Source organism: Thalassophryne amazonica, unplaced genomic scaffold (assembly GCF_902500255.1).
Source record: "Thalassophryne amazonica unplaced genomic scaffold, fThaAma1.1, whole genome shotgun sequence".
NCBI classification, from domain to species: Eukaryota; Metazoa; Chordata; class Actinopteri; order Batrachoidiformes; family Batrachoididae; genus Thalassophryne; species Thalassophryne amazonica.
Genome location: NW_022986298.1, coordinates 22,554 through 44,410, shown reverse-complemented (window position 1 = coordinate 44,410; position 21,857 = coordinate 22,554). Strand labels below are relative to the sequence as shown.

The 21,857-nt window shown below is 42.0% G+C and overlaps 1 protein-coding gene across 1 annotated transcript in view; it reads right to left on the bottom strand.

Moving 5' to 3' along the window:
* Nucleotides 1–21,076, bottom strand: part of LOC117506004 (methyltransferase-like protein 27) — a 65,208-nt gene extending 44,132 nt beyond the window's left edge. Inside the window, exons 1-2 of the mRNA XM_034165547.1 lie at nucleotides 21,017–21,076; nucleotides 5,211–5,334 (exon numbers count right to left, since the gene is read on the bottom strand). Coding sequence (XP_034021438.1) covers nucleotides 5,211–5,334; nucleotides 21,017–21,076 — 184 coding nt within the window. The remainder of the gene's footprint in view (nucleotides 1–5,210; nucleotides 5,335–21,016) is intronic.
* Nucleotides 21,077–21,857: the final 781 nt, after the last annotated feature.

The following is a 21,857-nucleotide window of genomic DNA, read 5'->3' as shown; positions in this document are numbered from 1 at the left end:
ACACGCAAGATTTCACACGGACAGATCAAAACACCACTGCCGATTTTCACACAGACAGATCAAAATACACATGCAGAGATTTCACACAGACAGATCAAAATACACATGCAGAGATTTCACACGGACAGATCAAAATACACACGCACAGATTTCACAGACAGATCAAAATACACATGCAGAGATTTCACACGGACAGATCAAAATACACACGCACAGATTTCACAGACAGATCAAAACACACACGCATGCCTAACAGAAACCTGGTTACAGCAGGATGAATATGTTAGTTTAAATGAGTCAACACCCCCGAGTCACACTAACTGTCAGAATGCTCGTAGCACGGGCCGAGGCAGAGGATTAGCAGCAATCTTCCATTCCAGCTTATTAATTAATCAAAAACCCAGACAGAGCTTTAATTCATTTGAAAGCTTGTCTCTTAGTCTTGTCCATCCAAATTGGAAGTCCCAAAAAACAGTTTTATTTGTTATTATCTATCGTCCACCTGGTCGTTACTGTGAGTTTCTCTGTGAATTTTCAGACCTTTTGTCTGACTTAGTGCTTAGCTCAGATAAGATAATTATAGTGGGCGATTTTAACATCCACACAGATGCTGAGAATGACAGCCTCAACACTGCATTTAATCTATTATTAGACTCTATTGGCTTTGCTCAAAAAGTAAATGAGTCCACCCACCACTTTAATCATATCTTAGATCTTGTTCTGACTTATGGTATGGAAATAGAAGACTTAACAGTATTCCCTGAAAACTCCCTTCTGTCTGATCATTTCTTAATAACATTTACATTTACTCTGATGGACTACCCAGCAGTGGGGAATAAGTTTCATTACACTAGAAGTCTTTCAGAAAGCGCTGTAACTAGGTTTAAGGATATGATTCCTTCTTTATGTTCTCTAATGCCATATACCAACACAGAGCAGAGTAGCTACCTAAACTCTGTAAGGGAGATAGAGTATCTCGTCAATAGTTTTACATCCTCATTGAAGACAACTTTGGATGCTGTAGCTCCTCTAAAAAAGAGAGCTTTAAATCAGAAGTGTCTGACTCCGTGGTATAACGCACAAACTCGTAGCTTAAAGCAGATAACCCGTAAGTTGGAGAGGAAATGGCGTCTCACTAATTTAGAAGATCTTCACTTAGCCTTGAAAAAGAGTCTGTTGCTCTATAAAAAAGCCCTCCGTAAAGCTAGGACATCTTTCTACTCATCACTAATTGAAGAAAATAAGAACAACCCCAGGTTTCTTTTCAGCACTGTAGCCAGGCTGACAAATAGTCAGAGCTCTATTGAGCTGAGTATTCCATTAACTTTAACTAGTAATGACTTCATGACTTTCTTTGCTAACAAAATTTTAACTATTAGAGAAAAAATTACTCATAACCATCCCAAAGATGTATCGTTATCTTTGGCTGCTTTCAGTGATGCCAGTATTTGGTTAGACTCTTTCTCTCCGATTGTTCTGTCTGAGTTATTTTCATTAGTTACTTCATCCAAACCATCAACATGTTTATTAGACCCCATTCCTACCAGGCTGCTCAAGGAAGCCCTACCATTATTTAATGCTTCGATCTTAAATATGATCAATCTATCTTTGTTAGTTGGCTATGTACCACAGGCTTTTAAGGCCAATCTCCAACCTTCCTTTTCTCTCAAAAATTCTTGAAAGGGTAGTTGTAAAACAGCTAACTGATCATCTGCAGAGGAATGGTCTATTTGAAGAGTTTCAGTCAGGTTTTAGAATTCATCATAGTACAGAAACAGCATTAGTGAAGGTTACAAATGATCTTCTTATGGCCTCGGACAGTGGACTCATCTCTGTGCTTGTTCTGTTAGACCTCAGTGCTGCTTTTGATACTGTTGACCATAAAATTTTATTACAGAGATTAGAGCATGCCATAGGTATTAAAGGCACTGCGCTGCGGTGGTTTGAATCATATTTGTCTAATAGATTACAATTTGTTCATGTAAATGGGGAATCTTCTTCACAGACTAAAGTTAATTATGGAGTTCCACAAGGTTCTGTGCTAGGACCAATTTTATTCACTTTATACATGCTTCCCTTAGGCAGTATTATTAGACGGTATTGCTTAAATTTTCATTGTTACGCAGATGATACCCAGCTTTATCTATCCATGAAGCCACAGGACACACACCAATTAGCTAAACTGCAGGATTGTCTTACAGACATAAAGACATGGATGACCTCTAATTTCCTGCTTTTAAACTCAGATAAAACTGAAGTTATTGTACTTGGCCCCACAAATCTTAGAAACATGGTGTCTAACCAGATCCTTACTCTGGATGGCATTACCCTGACCTCTAGTAATACTGTGAGAAATCTTGGAGTCATTTTTGATCAGGATATGTCATTCAAAGCGCATATTAAACAAATATGTAGGACTGCTTTTTTGCATTTACGCAATATCTCTAAAAATCAGAAAGGTCTTGTCTCAGAGTGATGCTGAAAAACTAATTCATGCATTTATTTCCTCTAGGCTGGACTATTGTAATTCATTATTATCAGGTTGTCCTAAAAGTTCCCTGAAAAGCCTTCAGTTAATTCAAAATGCTGCAGCTAGAGTACTGACAGGGACCAGAAGGAGAGAGCATATCTCACCCATATTGGCCTCTCTTCATTGGCTTCCTGTTAATTCTAGAATAGAATTTAAAATTCTTCTTCTTACTTATAAGGTTTTGAATAATCAGGTCCCATCTTATCTTTGGGACCTCGTAGTACCATATCACCCCAATAGAGCGCTTCGCTCTCAGACTGCAGGCTTACTTGTAGTTCCTAGGGTTTGTAAGAGTAGAATGGGAGGCAGAGCCTTCAGCTTTCAGGCTCCTCTCCTGTGGAACCAGCTCCCAATTCAGATCAGGGAGACAGACACCCTCTCTACTTTTAAGATTAGGCTTAAAACTTTCCTTTTTGCTAAAGCTTATAGTTAGGGCTGGATCAGGTGACCCTGAACCATCCCTTAGTTATGCTGCTATAGACGTAGACTGCTGGGGGGTTCCCATGATGCACTGTTTCTTTCTCTTTTTGCTCTGTATGCATCACTCTGCATTTAATCATTAGTGATCGATCTCTGCTCCCCTCCACAGCATGTCTTTTTCCTGGTTCTCTCCCTCAGCCCCAACCAGTCCCAGCAGAAGACTGCCCCTCCCTGAGCCTGGTTCTGCTGGAGGTTTCTTCCTGTTAAAAGGGAGTTTTTCCTTCCCACTGTAGCCAAGTGCTTGCTCACAGGGGGTCGTTTTGACCGTTGGGGTTTTACATAATTATTGTATGGCTTTGCCTTACAATATAAAGCGCTTTGGGGCAACTGTTTGTTGTGATTTGGCGCTATATAAAAAAATTGAATTAATTAAAGAATTAAAGATCAAAATACACATGCAGAGATTTCACATGGACAGATCAAAATACACATGCACCGATTTCACACAGACAGATCAAAATACACACACAGAGATTTCACACAGACAGATCAAAATACACACGCAGAGATTTCACACGGACAGATCAAAATACACATGCAGAGATTTCACACAGACAGATCAAAATACACATGCAGAGATTTCACACGGACAGATCAAAATACACACGCAGAGATTTCACACGGACAGATCAAAACACACACACACAGATTTCACACAGACAGATCAAAATACACATGCAGAGATTTCACACAGACAGATCAAAATACACATGCAGAGATTTCACACAGACAGATCAAAACACACACGCACAGATTTCACACAGACAGATCAAAATACACATGCAGAGATTTCACACAGACAGATCAAAATACACATGCAGAGATTTCACACAGACAGATCAAAACACACACGCACAGATTTCACACAGACAGATCAAAATACACATGCAGAGATTTCACACAGACAGATCAAAATACACATGCAGAGATTTCACACGGACAGATCAAAATACACACGCACAGATTTCACAGACAGATCAAAATACACATGCAGAGATTTCACATGGACAGATCAAAATACACATGCAGAGATTTCACACAGACAGATCAAAATACACATGCAGAGATTTCACACGGACAGATCAAAATACACACGCACAGATTTCACAGACAGATCAAAATACACATGCAGAGATTTCACACGGACAGATCAAAATACACACGCACAGATTTCACAGACAGATCAAAATACACATGCAGAGATTTCACACGGACAGATCAAAATACACACGCACAGATTGCTACATGCATTTGTGGATCAAAATACGCATTTGCAAATACTTTTGCTACAATAATGGCCCCATATTTCTGCATCAGGTGCGCGCAGCAGGGGGCAGAGAGGAGGTGAAAACGCAGCCTGCAGGTTCTGTGCACAGAGAAGTCAGAGTGCACAGTTTGGCTGCAGACAGACTGTGCACTCTGACTTCTCTTCTGCTTGTTGTTGTTCTGAGCTGCAGGGCTGCGCTCTGAGTTCTGTTGTAGTTTATCTTTCCTCCCTTGACCGCAAGATGCCAACCGTCCTTGAGCAAATGTGGAGATGTCTGAAGTTCTACTTGATGTTGACATGTCCTGTCTCAGGACTTATGTCCTTTTTTGTCCTTTTTTTAACTGTGATGTGAGAGTTTGAGCAGAGAACAAAGAATTAATGCCTGCAGCCAGACTTTTTTTTTCTTTTAATTGTTCACATGTGCGCGCGTGAACGAACATCCATGAGTGGACTAGAGATGTCCAGACTTTTTACTGGATATTTCTGGCAATCAGTCTGCATTTTTTTCTGTGGTCTTTCTTTTCTTCAGCGTGTAGTTTTTACTGCATTGAGTACACGGTATAAAAACAGTCCTGCATGATTTATACTGTGGGAACAATGGAACACAGCAGGAATCATAAATTGGCTTCCGGGTCACGCTGGGTAACGCCTCTTTGCCCCGAGTTACGCCTCTTTGCCCCGAGTTGTGCTGGAACCACTTCCTTTCTGCGTTGTGCACAAGACGCCAAAAAATTTAAACAGGTTTAATTTTTCGGCGCCCGACTTGCTTCCTCCTTTGCACCCCTCGCGCTGTTGTGGCACCGAGCTGCATCGTCTTGGCACTGAGTTGTTTCTACAGGGTGTCGTCATAATGCAGTTTGTTGGTCAAACACCAGTCGTGTGTCAGAGAAGAGAGGTGAGAAGTGTCAGTGAGGTGCAGTGACGGCACCGTACCAGGCTCTGCAGGAAGTAGATCTGTTCCCAGTAAGGCCAGTCTGAGGTCCTTGTACAATCTGCTTTTAGCAGCTTCCCTCAGCATCCCGTCACTGCCGTCCACGCCCGTAAAGTGTTTGTATCCCTCTTTAGTCATCTGCACAAAATGTGAGCACACGGACATTTTTCACAGACTCTGTGAATTTTATATATATATATATATATATATATATATATATATATATATATATATATATATATACATATATACACATATATACACATATATATATATATATACACATATATATACATATATATGTATATATATGTGTATATATATATATATGTATATATGTATATATACACATATATATACATATATATGTATATATATATATATATATACATATATACACATATATACACATATATATATATATATACACATATATACACATATATACACATATATATATATATATACACATATATATACATATATATGTATATATGTATATATATATACATATACGAGGGCTGTCAATAAAGTAACGGTCCTTTTTATTTTTTTCAAAAACTATATGGATTTCATTCATATGTTTTTACGTCAGACATGCTTGAACCCTCGTGCGCATGCGTGAGTTTTTCCACGCCTGTCGGTGACGTCATTCGCCTGTGAGCACTCCTTGTGGGAGGAGTCGTCCAGCCCCTCGTCGGAATTCCTTTGTCTGAGAAGTCGCTGAGAGACTGGCGCTTTGTTTGATCAAAATTTTTTCTAAACCTGTGAGACACATCGAAGTGGACACGGTTCGAAAAATTAAGCTGGTTTTCAGTGAAAATTTTAACAGCTGATGAGAGATTTTGAGGTGATTCTGTCGCTTTAAGGACCTCCCACGGTGTGAGACGTCGCGCAGCGCTCTCAGGCGCCGTCGTCAGCCTGTTCAAGCTGAAAACCTTCACATTTCAGGCTCTATTGATCCAGGACGTCGTGAGAGAACAGAGAAGTTTCAGAAGAAGTCGGTTTCAGCATTTTATCCGGATATTCCACTGTTAAAGGAGATTTTTTTAATGAAAGACGTACGGACGGGTCCGCGCGTCGGGACGCAGCCAACGCGGTGCGGCAGCACAGGAAAAACACCTCCATGTTGATAATCATTTGTAAAATCCAGGCGGCTTTTGATGGCTTTCAGTGGAGTGAGTATATGAGAAATTGTTTAACAGCAGGACATGTTCCAACTTGTCCTTAAGGCTTCCAACAGAGGTGTTTTTCCTGTGGCGGAGCGTCGCGGCGGCTGCGTCCCGACGCGCGGACCCGTCCGCACGTCTTTCATTAAAAAAATCTCCTTTAACAGTGGAATATCCGGATAAAATGCTGAAACCGACTTCTTCTGAAACTTCTCTGTTCTCTCACGACGTCCTGGATCAATAGAACCTGAAATGTGGAGGTTTTCAGCTTGAACAGGCTGACGACGCCGTCTGAGAGCGCTGCGCGACGTCTCGCACCGTGGGAAGTCCTTAAAGCGACAGAATCACCTCAAAATCTCTCATCAGCCGTTAAAAGTTTCACTGAAAACCAGCTTAATTTTTCGAACCATGTCCACTTCGATGTGTCTCACAGGTTTAGAAAAAATTTTGATCAAACAAAGCGCCAGTCTCTCAGCAACTTCTCAGACAAAGGAATTCCGACGAGGGGCTGGACGACTCCTCCCACAAGGAGTGCTCACAGGCGAATGACGTCACCGACAGGCGTGGAAAAACTCACGCATGCGCACGAGGGTTCAAGCATGTCTGACGTAAAAACACATGAATGAAATCCATATAGTTTTTGAAAAAAATAAAAAGGACCGTTACTTTATTGACAGCCCTCGTATACACATATATATACATATATATATATATATACACATATATACACATATATATACATATATATGTATATATGTATATATATATATATATATATATATATATATATATATATATATATATATATATATATATATATATATATGTATGTATGAGGTCTATTAGAAAAGTATGTGACCTTATTATTTTTTTCAAAAACCATATGGATTTGAATCACGTGTGATTACATCAGACATGCTTGAACCCTCGTGGGCATGCGAGAGTTTTTTCACACCTGTCGGTTACGTCATTTGCCTGTGGGCAGTCTTTGAGTGAGGAGTCACCCACCCTCTCGTTGTTTTTTCATTGTTTAGGAATGGCTCAGAGACTGCTGCTTTGTTTGATCAAAATTTTTTCAAAACTGTAAGGCACAACTGAGTGGACACCATTCGATAAATTCAGCTGGTTTGCGGTAAACATTTTAACAGCTGATGAGAGATTTTGGTCTGGTAGTGTCGCCGTAAGGACGGCCCACGGCGCCTGACGGCGATCTGCGCTTCGAGGCGGCAGCGTCTCGCCGTTTCAAGTTGAAAACTTCCACATTTCAGGCTCTGTTGACCCAGGAAGTCATCAGAGAACAGAGAACTTTCAGAAGAAGTCGGCATGAGGAGTTTATTCGGACATTCCATTGTTAACGGACATTTTGTAATGAAAGAACGTGCGGGCAGAGTCGCATGTTGGGCTGGACCCGACCGCGGGGGGGTCGCGACAGGAAAAACACCTCCGTTGGTGGTGGTGTTGTGTTGTTGGAACATGCCCAAGCTGTTAAACAATTTCTCAGTTACTCACTTGTTGAAAGCCATCAAAAGCCGCCTGAATTTTACAAATGGTTTTCAACACGGAGGTGTTTTTCCTGTCGCGACGCACACAGATTTGCTGAGTCGTCACGGAAACGACACGGCGAATTTGCGCGCACGTCTTTCATTAAAAAATGTCCTTAAACAGTGGAATGTCCGCATAAAGTCCTCATGCCGGCCTCTTCTGAATCTTCTCTGTTCTCTCACGACGTCCTGGGTGAATTAAGCCTTAAATTAGGATGTTTTCAGGTCGAAACAGGCTGACAACGGCGCCTGGAAGCGTTGCACGACGTCCCGCTCCGTGGGAAGTCCTTACAGCGACAGAAACACCCTATAATCTCTCATCAGCCGTTAAACTTTTCACCGAAAACCATCTTAATTTCTCGAATAGTGTCCACTCGGATATTCCTCACAGGTCCAGAAAAAATTTTGATAAAGCAACGCGGGCCGTCTCGAGCAGCGTGTGAAACAAAGGAATTCAGCCGAGAGGGCGGGACCACATCTCACTCAAGGCCTGCCCACAGGGAAATGACGTCACCGACACGCGTGAAAAAACTCACGCATGCGCACGACGGTTCAAGCATGACTGGTGTAATCGCACGTCATTCAAATCCATATAGTTTTTTAAAAAAATAAAAAGGTAGGATACTTTACTGATAGACCTCGTATATATACTGTTCCTGCTGTCAGCATGCCAATTGCAAGCTCCCTCAAATCTTGCGACATCTGTGGCATTGTGCTGTGTGATAAAACTGCACCTTTCAGAGTGGCCTTTTATTGTGGGCAGTCTAAGGCACACCTGTGCACTAATCATGGTGTCTAATCAGCATCTTGATATGGCACACCTGTGAGGTGGCATGGATTATCTCAGCAAAGGAGAAGTGCTCACTATCACAGATTTAGACTGTTTTGTGAACAATATTTGAGGGAAATGGTGATATTGTGTATGTGGAAAAAGTTTTAGATCTTTGAGTTCATCTCATACAAAATGGGAGCAAAACCAAAAGTGTTATGTTCATATATATATATATATATATATATATATATATATATATATATGATTTTGGCTCTTGCTTGCCTCTACTGGTGGTTGGCTCTCACTGCGGTATTGTATCACTTCCTGTTCCGGAGCACAGCGGTGTTTTGCTGTATCCGTTAGCTGTTTAATCTGTGCAGTTAGATTGATCTAGTTAACTAGATAACGATTTGTTTCACAGTGTAATCTTCACGTGCCTTAACTAAAGCACTCCCTCTGCTGAATCACCTCTAAATTATTTACACATTATTCACTTTGTGTGTTTTTAGGAATCCGCTAGCTTAGCGCAGCTACTAGCTCTTAGCCGGTTTAGCATGGCGGCTTCTCCTGTCTCTCCCGCACTTTTCTGCTCTGGGTGTGAAATGTTTAGTTATTCCTCGGCCTCTTTTAGCACTAATGGTACTTGTAATAAGTGTAGCTTATTCGTAGCTTTGGAGGCCAGGCTGGGCGAATTGGAGACTCGGCTCCGCACCGTGGAAAATTCTACAGCTAGCCAGGCCCCTGTAGTCGGTGCGGACCAAGGTAGCTTAGCCGCCATTAGTTTCCCTCTGGCAGATCCCGAGCAGCCGGGAAAGCAGGCCGACTGGGTGACTGTGAGGAGGAAGCGTAGCCCTAAACAGAAGCCCCGTGTACACCGCCAACCCGTTCACATTTCTAACTGTTTTTCCCCACTCGGCGACACACCCGCCGAGGATCAAACTCTGGTTATTGGCGACTCTGTTTTGAGAAATGTGAAGTTAGCGACACCAGCAACCATAGTCAACTGTCTTCCGGGGGCCAGAGCAGGCGACATTGAAGGAAATTTGAAACTGCTGGCTAAGGCTAAGCGTAAATTTGGTAAGATTGTAATTCACGTCGGCAGTAATGACACCCGGTTATGCCAATCGGAGGTCACTAAAATTAACATTGAATCGGTGTGTAACTTTGCAAAAACAATGTCGGACTCTGTAGTTTTCTCTGGGCCCCTCCCCAATCGGACCGGGAGTGACATGTTTAGCCGCATGTTCTCCTTGAATTGCTGGCTGTCTGAGTGGTGTCCAAAAAATGAGGTGGGCTTCATAGATAATTGGCAAAGCTTCTGGGGAAAACCTGGTTTTGTTAGAAGAGACGGCATCCATCCCACTTTGGATGGAGCAGCTCTCATTTCTAGAAATCTGGCCAATTTTCTTAAATCCTCCAAACCGTGACTATCCAGGGTTTGGACCAGGAAGCAGAGTTGTAGTCTTACACACCTCTCTGCAGCTTCTCTCCTCCTGCCATCCCCTCATTACCCCATCCCCGTAGAGACGGTGCCTGCTCCCAGACCACCAACAACCAGCAAAAATCTATTTAAGCATAAAAATTCAAAAAGAAAAAATAATATAGCACCTTCAACTGCACCACAGACTAAAACAGTTACATGTGGTCTATTAAACATTAGGTCTCTCTCTTCTAAGTCCCTGTTAGTAAATTATATAATAATTGATCAACATATTGATTTATTCTGCCTTACAGAAACCTGGTTACAGCAGGATGAATATGTTAGTTTAAATGAGTCAACACCCCGAGTCACACTAACTGCCAGAACGCTCGTAGCACGGGCCGAGGCGGAGGATTAGCAGCAATCTTCCATTCCAGCTTATTAATTAATCAAAAACCCAGACAGAGCTTTAATTCATTTGAAAGCTTGACTCTTAGTCTTGTCCATCCAAATTGGAAGTCCCAAAACCCAGTTTTATTTGTTGTTATCTATCGTCCTCCTGGCCGTTACTGTGAGTTTCTCTGTGAATTTTCAGACCTTTTGTCTGACTTAGTGCTTAGCTCAGATAAGATAATTATAGTGGGCGATTTTAACATCCACACAGATGCTGAGAATGACAGCCTCAACACTGCATTTAATCTATTATTAGACTCAATTGGTTTTGCTCAAAATGTAAATGAGTCCACTCACCACTTTAATCATATCTTAGATCTTGTTCTGACTTATGGTATGTAAATTGAAGACTTAACAGTATTCCCTGAAAACTCCCTTCTGTATGATCATTTCTTAATAACATTTACATTTACTCTGATGGACTACCCAGCAGTGGGGAATAAGTTTCATTACACTAGAAGTCTTTCAGAAAGCGCTGTAACTAGGTTTAAGGATATGATTCCTTCTTTATGTTCTCTAATGCCATATACCAACACAGTGCAGAGTAGCTACCTAAACTCTGTAAGTGAGATAGAGTATCTTGTCAATAGTTTTACATCCTCATTGAAGACAACTTTGGATGCTGTAGCTCCTCTGAAAAAGAGAGCTTTAAATCAGAAGTGCCTGACTCCGTGGTATAACTCACAAACTCATAGCTTAAAGCAGATAACCCGTAAGTTGGAGAGGAAATGGCATTTCACTAATTTAGAAGATCTTCACTTAGCCTGGAAAAAGAGTCTGTTGCTCTATAAAAAGCCCTCCGTAAAGCTAGGACATCTTACTACTCATCACTAATTGAAGAAAATAAGAACAACCCCAGGTTTCTTTTCAGCACTGTAGCCAGGCTGACAAAGAGTCAGAGTGCTATTGAGCCGAGTATTCCTTTAACTTTAACTAGTAATGACTTCATGACTTTCTTTGCTAATAAAATTTTAACTATTAGAGAAAAATTACTCATAACCATCCCAAAGACATGTCTATTAGACCCCATTCCTACCAGGCTGCTCAAGGAAGCCCTACCATTATTTAATGCTTCGATCTTAAATATGATCAATCTATCTTTATTAGTTGGCTATGTACCACAGGCTTTTAAGGTGGCAGTAATTAAACCATTACTTAAAAAGCCATCACTTGACCCAGCTATCTTAGCTAATTATAGGCCAATCTCCAACCTTCCTTTTCTCTCAAAAATTCTTGAAAGGGTAGTTGTAAAACAGCTAACTGATCATCTGCAGAGGAATGGTCTATTTGAAGAGTTTCAGTCAGGTTTTAGAATTCATCATAGTACAGAAACAGCATTAGTGAAGGTTACAAATGATCTTCTTATGGCCTCAGACAGTGGACTCATCTCTGTGCTTGTTCTGTTAGACCCCAGTGCTGCTTTTGATACTGTTGACCATAAAATTTTATTACAGAGATTAGAGCATGCCATAGGTATTAAAGGCACTGCGCTGCGGTGGTTTGAATCATATTTATCTAATAGATTACAATTTGTTCATGTAAATGGGGAATCTTCTTCACAGACTAAAGTTAATTATGGAGTTCCACAAGGTTCTGTGCTAGGACCAATTTTATTCACTTTATACATGCTTCCCTTAGGCAGTATTATTAGACGGCATTGCTTAAATTTTCATTGTTACGCAGATGATACCCAGCTTTATCTATCCATGAAGCCAGAGGACACACACCAATTAGCTAAACTGCAGGATTGTCTTACAGACATAAAGACATGGATGACCTCTAATTTCCTGCTTTTAACTGAAAAGCCTTCAGTTAATTCAAAATGCTGCAGCTAGAGTACTAACGGGGACATGAAGGAGAGAGCATATCTCACCCATATTGGCCTCTCTTCATTGGCTTCCTGTTAATTCTAGAATAGAATTTAAAATTCTTCTTCTTACTTATAAGGTTTTGAATAATCAGGTCCCATCTTATCTTAGGGACCTCGTAGTACCATATCACCCCAATAGAGCGCTTCGCTCTCAGACTGCAGGCTTACTTGTAGTTCCTAGGGTTTGTAAGAGTAGAATGGGAGGCAGAGCCTTCAGCTTTCAGGCTCCTCTCCTGTGGAACCAGCTCCCAATTCAGATCAGGGAGACAGACACCCTCTCTACTTTTAAGATTAGGCTTAAAACTTTCCTTTTTGCTAAAGCTTATAGTTAGGGCTGGATCAGGTGACCCTGAACCATCCCTTAGTTATGCTGCTATAGACGTAGACTGCTGGGGGGTTCCCATGATGCACTGTTTCTTTCTCTTTTTGCTCTGTATGCACCACTCTGCATTTAATCATTAGTGATCGATCTCTGCTCCCCTCCACAGCATGTCTTTTTCCTGGTTCTCTCCCTCAGCCCCAACCAGTCCCAGCAGAAGACTGCCCCTCCCTGAGCCTGGTTCTGCTGGAGGTTTCTTCCTGTTAAAAGGGAGTTTTTCCTTCCCACTGTAGCCAAGTGCTTGCTCACAGGGGGTCGTTTTGACCGTTGGGGTTTTACATCATTATTGTATGGCCTTGCCTTACAATATAAAGCGCCTTGGGGCAACTGTTTGTTGTGATTTGGCGCTATATAAAAAAAAAAATTGATTGATTGATTGATAAACATTAAAGGAAGCATGGGATACTACAACAGTTCACTGTTACCTTTTGCACTGTTTAAAAATAAGTTTTTCACTTTTATACATGTTAAATTTCAGGTTGTTTTATAAATATTTTTTATATTATTTAAAATGTTTCAGTGCTACAAAATCTTGTAGACTAAACTACCTTAAGTGAATCATCCTGGCTGATAAAAGTATTTATTTTCATGTTTATGTTGTCCTTTGAGCCAATATTCAACAACTTGTTTGTAGTTGGATCTTTTTTTGTTGTTGTTTGTTTGCTTAATGGCTTTAATAAAACAAACAGACACATTTGATTCAACTTGTTTACAAATAATTTTTATTTTATATTATTTAAAATGTTTCAGTGCTACAAAATCTTGTAGACTAAACTACCTTAAGTGAATCATCCTGGCTGATAAAAGTATTTATTTTCATGTTTATGTTGTCCTTTGAGCCAATATTCAACAACTTGTTTGTAGTTGGATCTTTTTTTGTTGTTGTTTGTTTGCTTAATGGCTTTAATAAAACAAACAGACACATTTGATTCAACTTGTTTACAAATAATTTTTATTTTATATTATTTAAAATGTTTCAGTGCTACAAAATCTTGTAGACTAAACTACCTTAAGTGAATCATCCTGGCTGATAAAAGTATTTATTTTCATGTTTATGTTGTCTTTTGAGCCAATATTCAACAACTTGTTTGTAGTTGGATCTTTTTTTGTTGTTGTTTGTTTGCTTAATGGCTTTAATAAAACAAACAGACACATTTGATTCAACTTGTTTACAAATAATTTTTATTTTATATTATTTAAAATGTTTCAGTGCTACAAAATCTTGTAGACTAAACTACCTTAAGTGAATCATCCTGGCTGATAAAAGTATTTATTTTCATGTTTATGTTGTCTTTTGAGCCAATATTCAACAACTTGTTTGTAGTTGGATCTTTTTTTGTTGTTGTTTGTTTGCTTAATGGCTTTAATAAAACAAACAGACACATTTGATTCAACTTGTTTACAAATAATTTTTATTTTATATTATTTAAAATGTTTCAGTACTACAAAATCTTGTAGACTAAACTACCTTAAGTGAATCATCCTGGCTGATAAAAGTATTTATTTTCACGTTTATGTTGTCCTTTGAGCCAATATTCAACAACTTGTTTGTAGTTGGATCTTTTTTTTGTTTGTTTGTTTAATGGGTTTAATAAAACAAACAGACATATTCGATTCAAGTTGTTTACAAATAATTTTTATTTTATATTATTTAAAATGTTTCAGTACTACAAAATCTTGTAGACTAAACTACCTTAAGTGAATCATCCTGGCTGATAAAAGTATTTATTTTCACGTTTATGTTGTCCTTTGAGCCAGTATTCAACAACTTCTTTGTAGTTGGATCTTTTTTTGTTTGTTTGTTTAATGTCTTTAATAAAACAAACAGACATATTCGATTCTCTTATTTTTTGACACAAAGTAATCCTTAAGTAATGTAACTAATTACTTTTGTAAAAAGTAGCTAGTAATTTGTAACTAATTACTTTTTCAAAGTAACTTACCCAACACTGCACACAAGCCACCTCTACCAAGCCTGTATCTCTCCAACGCCCGATCCCTGGTGCATAAAACAGATGACCTGCAACTACAACTCGCTGGAAACCGCTACGTTCATGACTGCTGTGTTCTGATTATCCCCGAAACCTGGCTTCAGCAGGGAATTCCTGATGCTAGCGTGCAGCTAGCAGGTCGCACTCTGCTCCGCTGGGACAGGACTGAGGACTCCGATAAGAGTAGAGGAGGAGGGCTCTGTATGTATGTGCACGAAAACTGGTGTAACAACAGGACAATCATAGACAATCACTGTTCCCCGGACATCCAGTACATGTTTGTAAAATGCCGGCCTTTCTTTCTGCCGAGAAAGCTAACTGTTGTGAGCATCACGGCTGTGTGCATATCACCCGACGCTAGTGTAAACGCAGCGCTCTCTCTCCTGCTGAACACCGTAAACGAATAGCAGTGGGCTCACTCCGACGGTGTTCACATAATCGCAGGGGATTTTAATAAGGCCAACTTGAAGACTGTACTCCCGAAGGTCTACCAGCATGTCAAGTGTTCTACCAGGGGAGAGAACACTCTTGATCATGTCTACACAAATATCAAGCACGCATATAGAGCCATACCCCTCCCCCACCTCAGCCAGTCAGACCATCTTTCCCTCCTGCTTTCCCCAGCCTACATCCGCCTCAGACGCAGTGCCAGACCCACTACAAAGACTGTTACAACCTGGCCCAAAAATGCACTCTCCCAGTTGCAGGACTGCTTTGATCAGATGGACTGGGACTTATTTGAACATCAGGAACTGCAGATATTCATGGGAACCGTACTGGACTATATCCAGTTCTCTGTCAGGAATGTGACTGGACAAAAGCATCCAGGTCCTCCCAAACCAGAAACCCTGGATGACCAGCCAAGTCTGCGCACTCCTCAGGGTCCGCGACGCAGCCTTCAGGTCTGGCGACAGAGCTCTGTACAGCGCTGCTCAAGCTAACCTGAAAAGAGGAGTGAGAAGGGCCAAAGAGGACCACAGGTTGCGCATAGAGTCCCACCTGGCCAGCAACAACACAAGGGAGGTGTGGCGGGGCATAAAAGACATCACAAACTTCACGGGCTGTGATATGCCATCAGGAGACCTGAGTGTGCCACGGGCAGAGGAGCTAAACTGCTTCTTTGCCCGTTTTGATACATCCCTGCAGCACCCATCTGCTAAAGCCCTGCCCCAACCCCCACCGCTCTCCTGCTCCACTCCACTCACTGTACAGGAGCATGAGGTCAGACAGGTGCTCCTGGCAGTGAATCCTAAGAAAGCCGCCGGCCCAGAGGGAGTACCTGGCAAGGTGCTCAGAGCATGCGCCTACCAGCTTGCTCCCACCTTCACCAGGATCTTCAAAATCTCTCTGGACCAGGCAGTTAGCCCGTCCTGCCTCAAAGCAACCACAATAATACCTCTGCTTAAGAAGTCTTCCATCACCAGCCTGAATGACTACCGTCCGGTGGCCCTTACTCCAGTAGTCATGAAGTGCTTCGAGAGACTAGTTCTCCAGCACATCAAGGTCTATCTTCCTCCAAACTTTGACCCTCACCAGTTCGCATACCGTGTGAACAGATCCACAGAGGATGCCATCGCCATAGCTCTCCATTCTGCGCTGAGCAACCTGGAGCAGCAGCAGAGTTATGTTCGGATGCTCCTTGTGGATTACAGTTCAGCCTTCAATACAATAATCCCGGACATTCTCACTACAAAACTGGCCATTCTTGGCCTCCCCCCTCTCACATGTGCCTGGATCAAGGACTTTCTGACCAACCAGCCCAAGACTGTGAGACTTGGCCCCCACCTCTCCACCACCCGCATGCTGAGCATCGGCTCCCCACAGGGCTGTGTGCTGAGCCCCCTCCTATACTGTCTCTACACCTACGACTGCAGTACGGCCCACCAAAACAACCTGGTGGTCATGTTTGCTGACGACACCACCGTGGTCGGACTCATCTCTAAGGGTGATGAGACAGCTTATAGAGAGGAGGTCCTGAAGCTGGCAGCCTGGTGTTCAGAGAATAACCTCACACTAAACACCAAGAAAACCAAGGAAATCATCATTGACTACAGGAAGCACAGCATCGACCCCCCCTCCCTTTTCATCAATGGTGAGCATGTGGAGAGGGGTCACACCTTCAAGTTTCTTGGCGTCCTCATCTCCAATGATATCTTCTGGTCTGTGAACATCACAGCATTCACCAAGATGGCTCAGCAGCGGCTACACTTCCTGAGAGTCCTCAGGAAGCACAAGCTAGACTCCAACCTGCTGCTGACCTTCTATTGAGCATCCATCCAGAGCCTGCTGACAAACTGCATCACAGTATGGTATGGCAGCTGTACTACTGCAGACAGGGAGAGGCTCCAGAGAGTCATAAAGACAGCCCAAAAGATCATTGGCTGCCCTCTCCCCTCCCTGATGGACATTTACAGCTCCTGCTGCCTTAGCAGAGCCCTAAACATCACTAAAGACAGCTCTCACCCTGGCTTTGAACTGTTTGACCTGATGCCCTCAGGTAAGCGCTACAGGTGTATTAAGACCAGAACAAACAGACTCAAAAACAGTTTCTTTCCCAAAGCGATAACCATCCTGAATTCCCGCATACATCGACAGTTGTAATGTGCAATATTCCATCCCATAATGTGCAATATTTATAATTTTCAATAATGTATATAATAACATACTTATTCTGCAATGTACATACCATCCAGGACCGTGCACCTTACCTTCTAATGTTTAAATTGTATATATATATTTTTGATACATATTATTTGATATCGCAGCTTTTCTTCTTACTTGCCTGCACTGATTTTGGAGTTGGCTTTTAATCTCATTGTACATCGTATAATCACAATAAAAGGCATTCTATTCTATGTGCCCATATGGCTTGACCAGGTAGGTCCTGATCCTGAAGGCATCATCACCCATGATTAAGTGCAGCATGGAGTCCCAAAATTTCCTGTATATTTGTATTGTCAATTGTGTCGGTAGCATGGCCCAAGCAGAGGGTCACCCCTTTGAGCCTGGTCTGCTTGAGGTTTCTTCCTCAAATCATCAGAGGGGAGTTTTTCCTTACCACTGCCACCTGTGTGTTTGCTCTTGTGGTTTGTAAGGTTAGACTTTACTTGTGTGAAGCACCTTGAGGCAACGTTTGTGATTTGGCGCTATATAAAATAAATGAAATAAATTAATGGGCATGTCGTCGTGTGGTATGGGGGATGGCTCAGGGAACCCCACACTTCCATCCTCCAAGCACTGCTTCAGTTTGGACACATTGAAGATCTGGGTGTCTGACATACTGCCACATGCCCTTATCTCCACCCAGAGGAAGTTGTAGTCCCCATCTACAAGGGGGGTAGGCGATGACCTCATTTTATACTCTTCCATGATGGCTTGGCAGACCTCTGGGATGATGATGCTGACAGTGCTGCACGCCATGCAGAAACTGTACATCAGGCTGGGGTATTTGTCACCTCATGCCAGGTACCTGATGGTGATGGCCAGCTTTTGGCTTGCAGGCAGTGTCTTTCTTATGTGGGTGTCCTGCCTCCGGATCTTTGGTCCACCCTCTCCACCAACTCCTCAAACATGGCAGGCTCCATTCTCACGTAGTTTTGGAAGGCCTGCGGGTCTTCCACTCTGAGCTCCTCCATGAATCTGGTGTAGTCGCCATACAGCCTCCTCCTCCCCTCTGCCAGCAATGGTTGGGTCTGGTATCTTCTGTGTCTTCTCCATCTCCTCATCGTCCTCCACCTGGTTTCCAGAAGCTGCTCCAGCAGCTGTTACTGGAGGACAGCGATTTGCAGCGGTGCTACATGGTCCACAGGGTCCATACTGTCAGTCGTCTGGGCTGGAACTGATGACTATTACAATGAGTGGGCTTTTATACCCTAGTGAGGATCATTCAGGGCCATTCTTGGTACACTCAGGAGATTCGTGTCACATTTTGGGGACATTCCTGCCTATCGGATGCATTCGTTTTGGGTTGTTACATGTTCGGTGCACATTCCAGGGGCGCGCTGGCTGCCATTCGTACAGCATTCGGGGTGCCTTCCGAGCGGCCCTCAGACATTATTTGGCCAGCGTTTGGGCCTGTGTCGTACAGCATTTGGGATGAATTCTGCATATTCCTGCTGCATTTATCCAGAATTGTGAGTATACATAATGAGTTCTGGGAGCATTCAACCTGCATTCTGGGTATTTGTACTGTGTTGCAGGCACGGTCTACCCTTTTTATGTCCCTTTTCCTGAGCTTTTGCCAATTCTCTTCTCACCTTCTGTGGCATCTTCTTGTCCTCCTGTCTGCTTTCTTCATCTTTCTGACTATCCCAATTCTTTTTCACCAGTTTCATTCTCCTTATGTTTTCCTGAACATCTTCATTCCACCACCAAGTCTCATCTTCCTTCCACTGTGTAGATGTTGCACACAGTACCTTTTCAGATGTCTCCCTCACCACATCTGCAGTACTTTTCCAGTTGTCCAAAATTTCTTCCCCTCCATCCAGTGTCTCTCTCACATTCTCTCTGATTTTCACACGAGTCTTCCTCCTTCAGCTTCCACCATCTGATCCTTTGTTGAGCTCTCATTCCCTTCTTATTCTTCACCTCCTAAAGTCATCCTACAAACCACCATCCTATGCTGTCTAGCTACACTCTCTCCTGCCACCACCTTAGTCTCCAATTTCTTTTAACTTGTATCTCCTACACAGAATGTAGTCCACCTGTCTGCACCTTCCTCTGCTCCTATATGTCACCCTGTGCTCCACTCTTTTCTTAAAGAAATCAACTGCCACCTGCCATTCCACATTCCTGTCCATGACACATTCCTGTCCTTGATACCATATCTACCCATGACTTCCTCATCACCTCTGTTCCCTTCACCAACATGCCCATTGAAGTCTGCTCCTATCACCACTCTTTCATGCTTGGGTTCACTCTCCACCACTTCTTCTAACTCACTCCAGTAATCTTTCTCCAACATCTCGCAACCTACCTGTGGGGCATATGCACTGATGATATTCATCATCATCACTTCAATTTCCAACTTCACACTCAACACTCTGTCAATCAATCAATCAACATTTATTTATAAAGTGCTTTACAGTAAAAAGACAGATTTATAAAAATAAAAGTGAAACACACATACAACAAAGTAAAAACAGAACCTTGCACTGGCTCCCTGTCTCTGTAAGAGCAGATTTTAAGGTTTTGTTATTGATTTATAAAGTTGTTCATGGACTGGTGCCGTCTTATCTGGCTGATCTGGTGGAACTCTACGTGTGGCCCGGGCTTTGCGGTCGTAGGATGCAGGACGTCTCTGTGTTCCCAAGGAGCTTTTTCTCATCATGCACCCACCCTGTGGAACGGTCTTCCTGTGACCGTGAGGCAGTCGGAGTCCGTGGACATTTTTAAGTCAAGACTCAAAACCCACTTTTATTCTCCTTCTTATGAATAGTTTTTATTTTTTATAAGCTTTATTCTTTTATTTCTGTTTTCAATTATGTATTTGAATTTTTTATTCATTTTTAATTATTTATTTATTTTTTATGTTGAATTGTTCTGTGTGAGGCATCTTGATACAGCTTTTGTTGTGATTTGATGCATTATAAGGTCATTAAATTGAATTGAAATTAAATTACTGCGCATGTGAAGTGGAAAAAAGAGAGGATGTTTTCTGGGCGTAATGGAGAAACCAGTCCATTCATGGCATAAAACTGAAAGTCCATGAAGGCAGCAGCAAATTCCTTCACTATCGAGGAGGTGACCAAACGGCGGTGAGAGGAAGGAACAAGTGCTTTACCAGCAGATGGAGGAATACATTCAAAAAATAACAGAAAAGTGATCTGAAATAGCTGTAAGTAAGTAAGTAAGCTTTATTTATAAAGCGCCTTTCACAGACCAGGGTCACAAAGCGCTACACATGGCATACAAAAATAATCTAAAAATAACATACGAAAACAATAAAATACAATATTAGGCTAAAAAGCTAAAGAAATGCGTCTTTAGTTGCCTTCTAAAAGTATCTATACAATCCAGAGAACGAAGGGCACAGGGAAGCTCATTCCAGAGGCTAGGTGCCACCACCACTGTCCCCGCGAGTTTTAAAACGGGTCCGAGGAACCATCAACAGGTTCTGATTGGACGACCTGAGGCTCCTGGAGGAAGCATAAGGCTGGATCAGGTCTCTGATGTACTCCGGTGCCTGTCAGACACTCGCTTAACCTCCAGCACACACTGAAGACACTTTTCCTTTAAAACAGACCTGGGCAAACCACGGCCCGCGGGCCACATCCGGCCCTTTCTGCATCTCTGTCCAGCCTGTGTGAGGCCAATCATAAAATAAAAAATAAATTGAAAAAAATAACGATGTTATGCATGAAATACAACTGTGCTGCTTTTATTTTGAAAATACGTTCGCGCCTATTCCGTATGTGTGTGAAGGTGAACAGCGGGATGTGATGCTAGCCATGTCACCATCAAAACGTCAGCTCACGCTAAGAAAAGAAAAATCAATAACGAATGTCGTGTTTTCAATAAGACGTGGACCACCAAGTATTTCTTTACAGAAATTAAAGGTAAAGCCATGTGCTTAATATGTGGTACAGAAGTCGCTGTGTTTAAAGATTATAATTTGAATCGCCACTACACGACTAAGCATGAGGATAAATACAGAAATTTGTCAGATGAAGAGCGTGAGGGAGTCTGCTGCATTGCTCGCAGTTATGTACTTTCTCACAAAATCACCAGAAAAAGTAAAGCGTTTTCTGACGGAGAGTTCGTTGAGGAGTATTTATTGGACTCTGTTTCACTGATATGTCCAGAGAAAAAGAACGTGTCACTCTCCCGACCCACTGTCACGAGGCGGGTGGAGGACATCGCTAGAAACTTGGAGCTTCAGCTGAAGAACAGAGTCGCCAACTTTGACTGTTTTTCTCTGGCATTAGACGAAAGCTGCGATGTACGTGACACCAACCAGCTACTAATTTTTTTAAGTGGGATAAGTGCGGACTTTCAAATCACAGAGGAGCTGGCAGCCATGCAGTCAATGAAAGGGACAACCACTGGTCTGGAC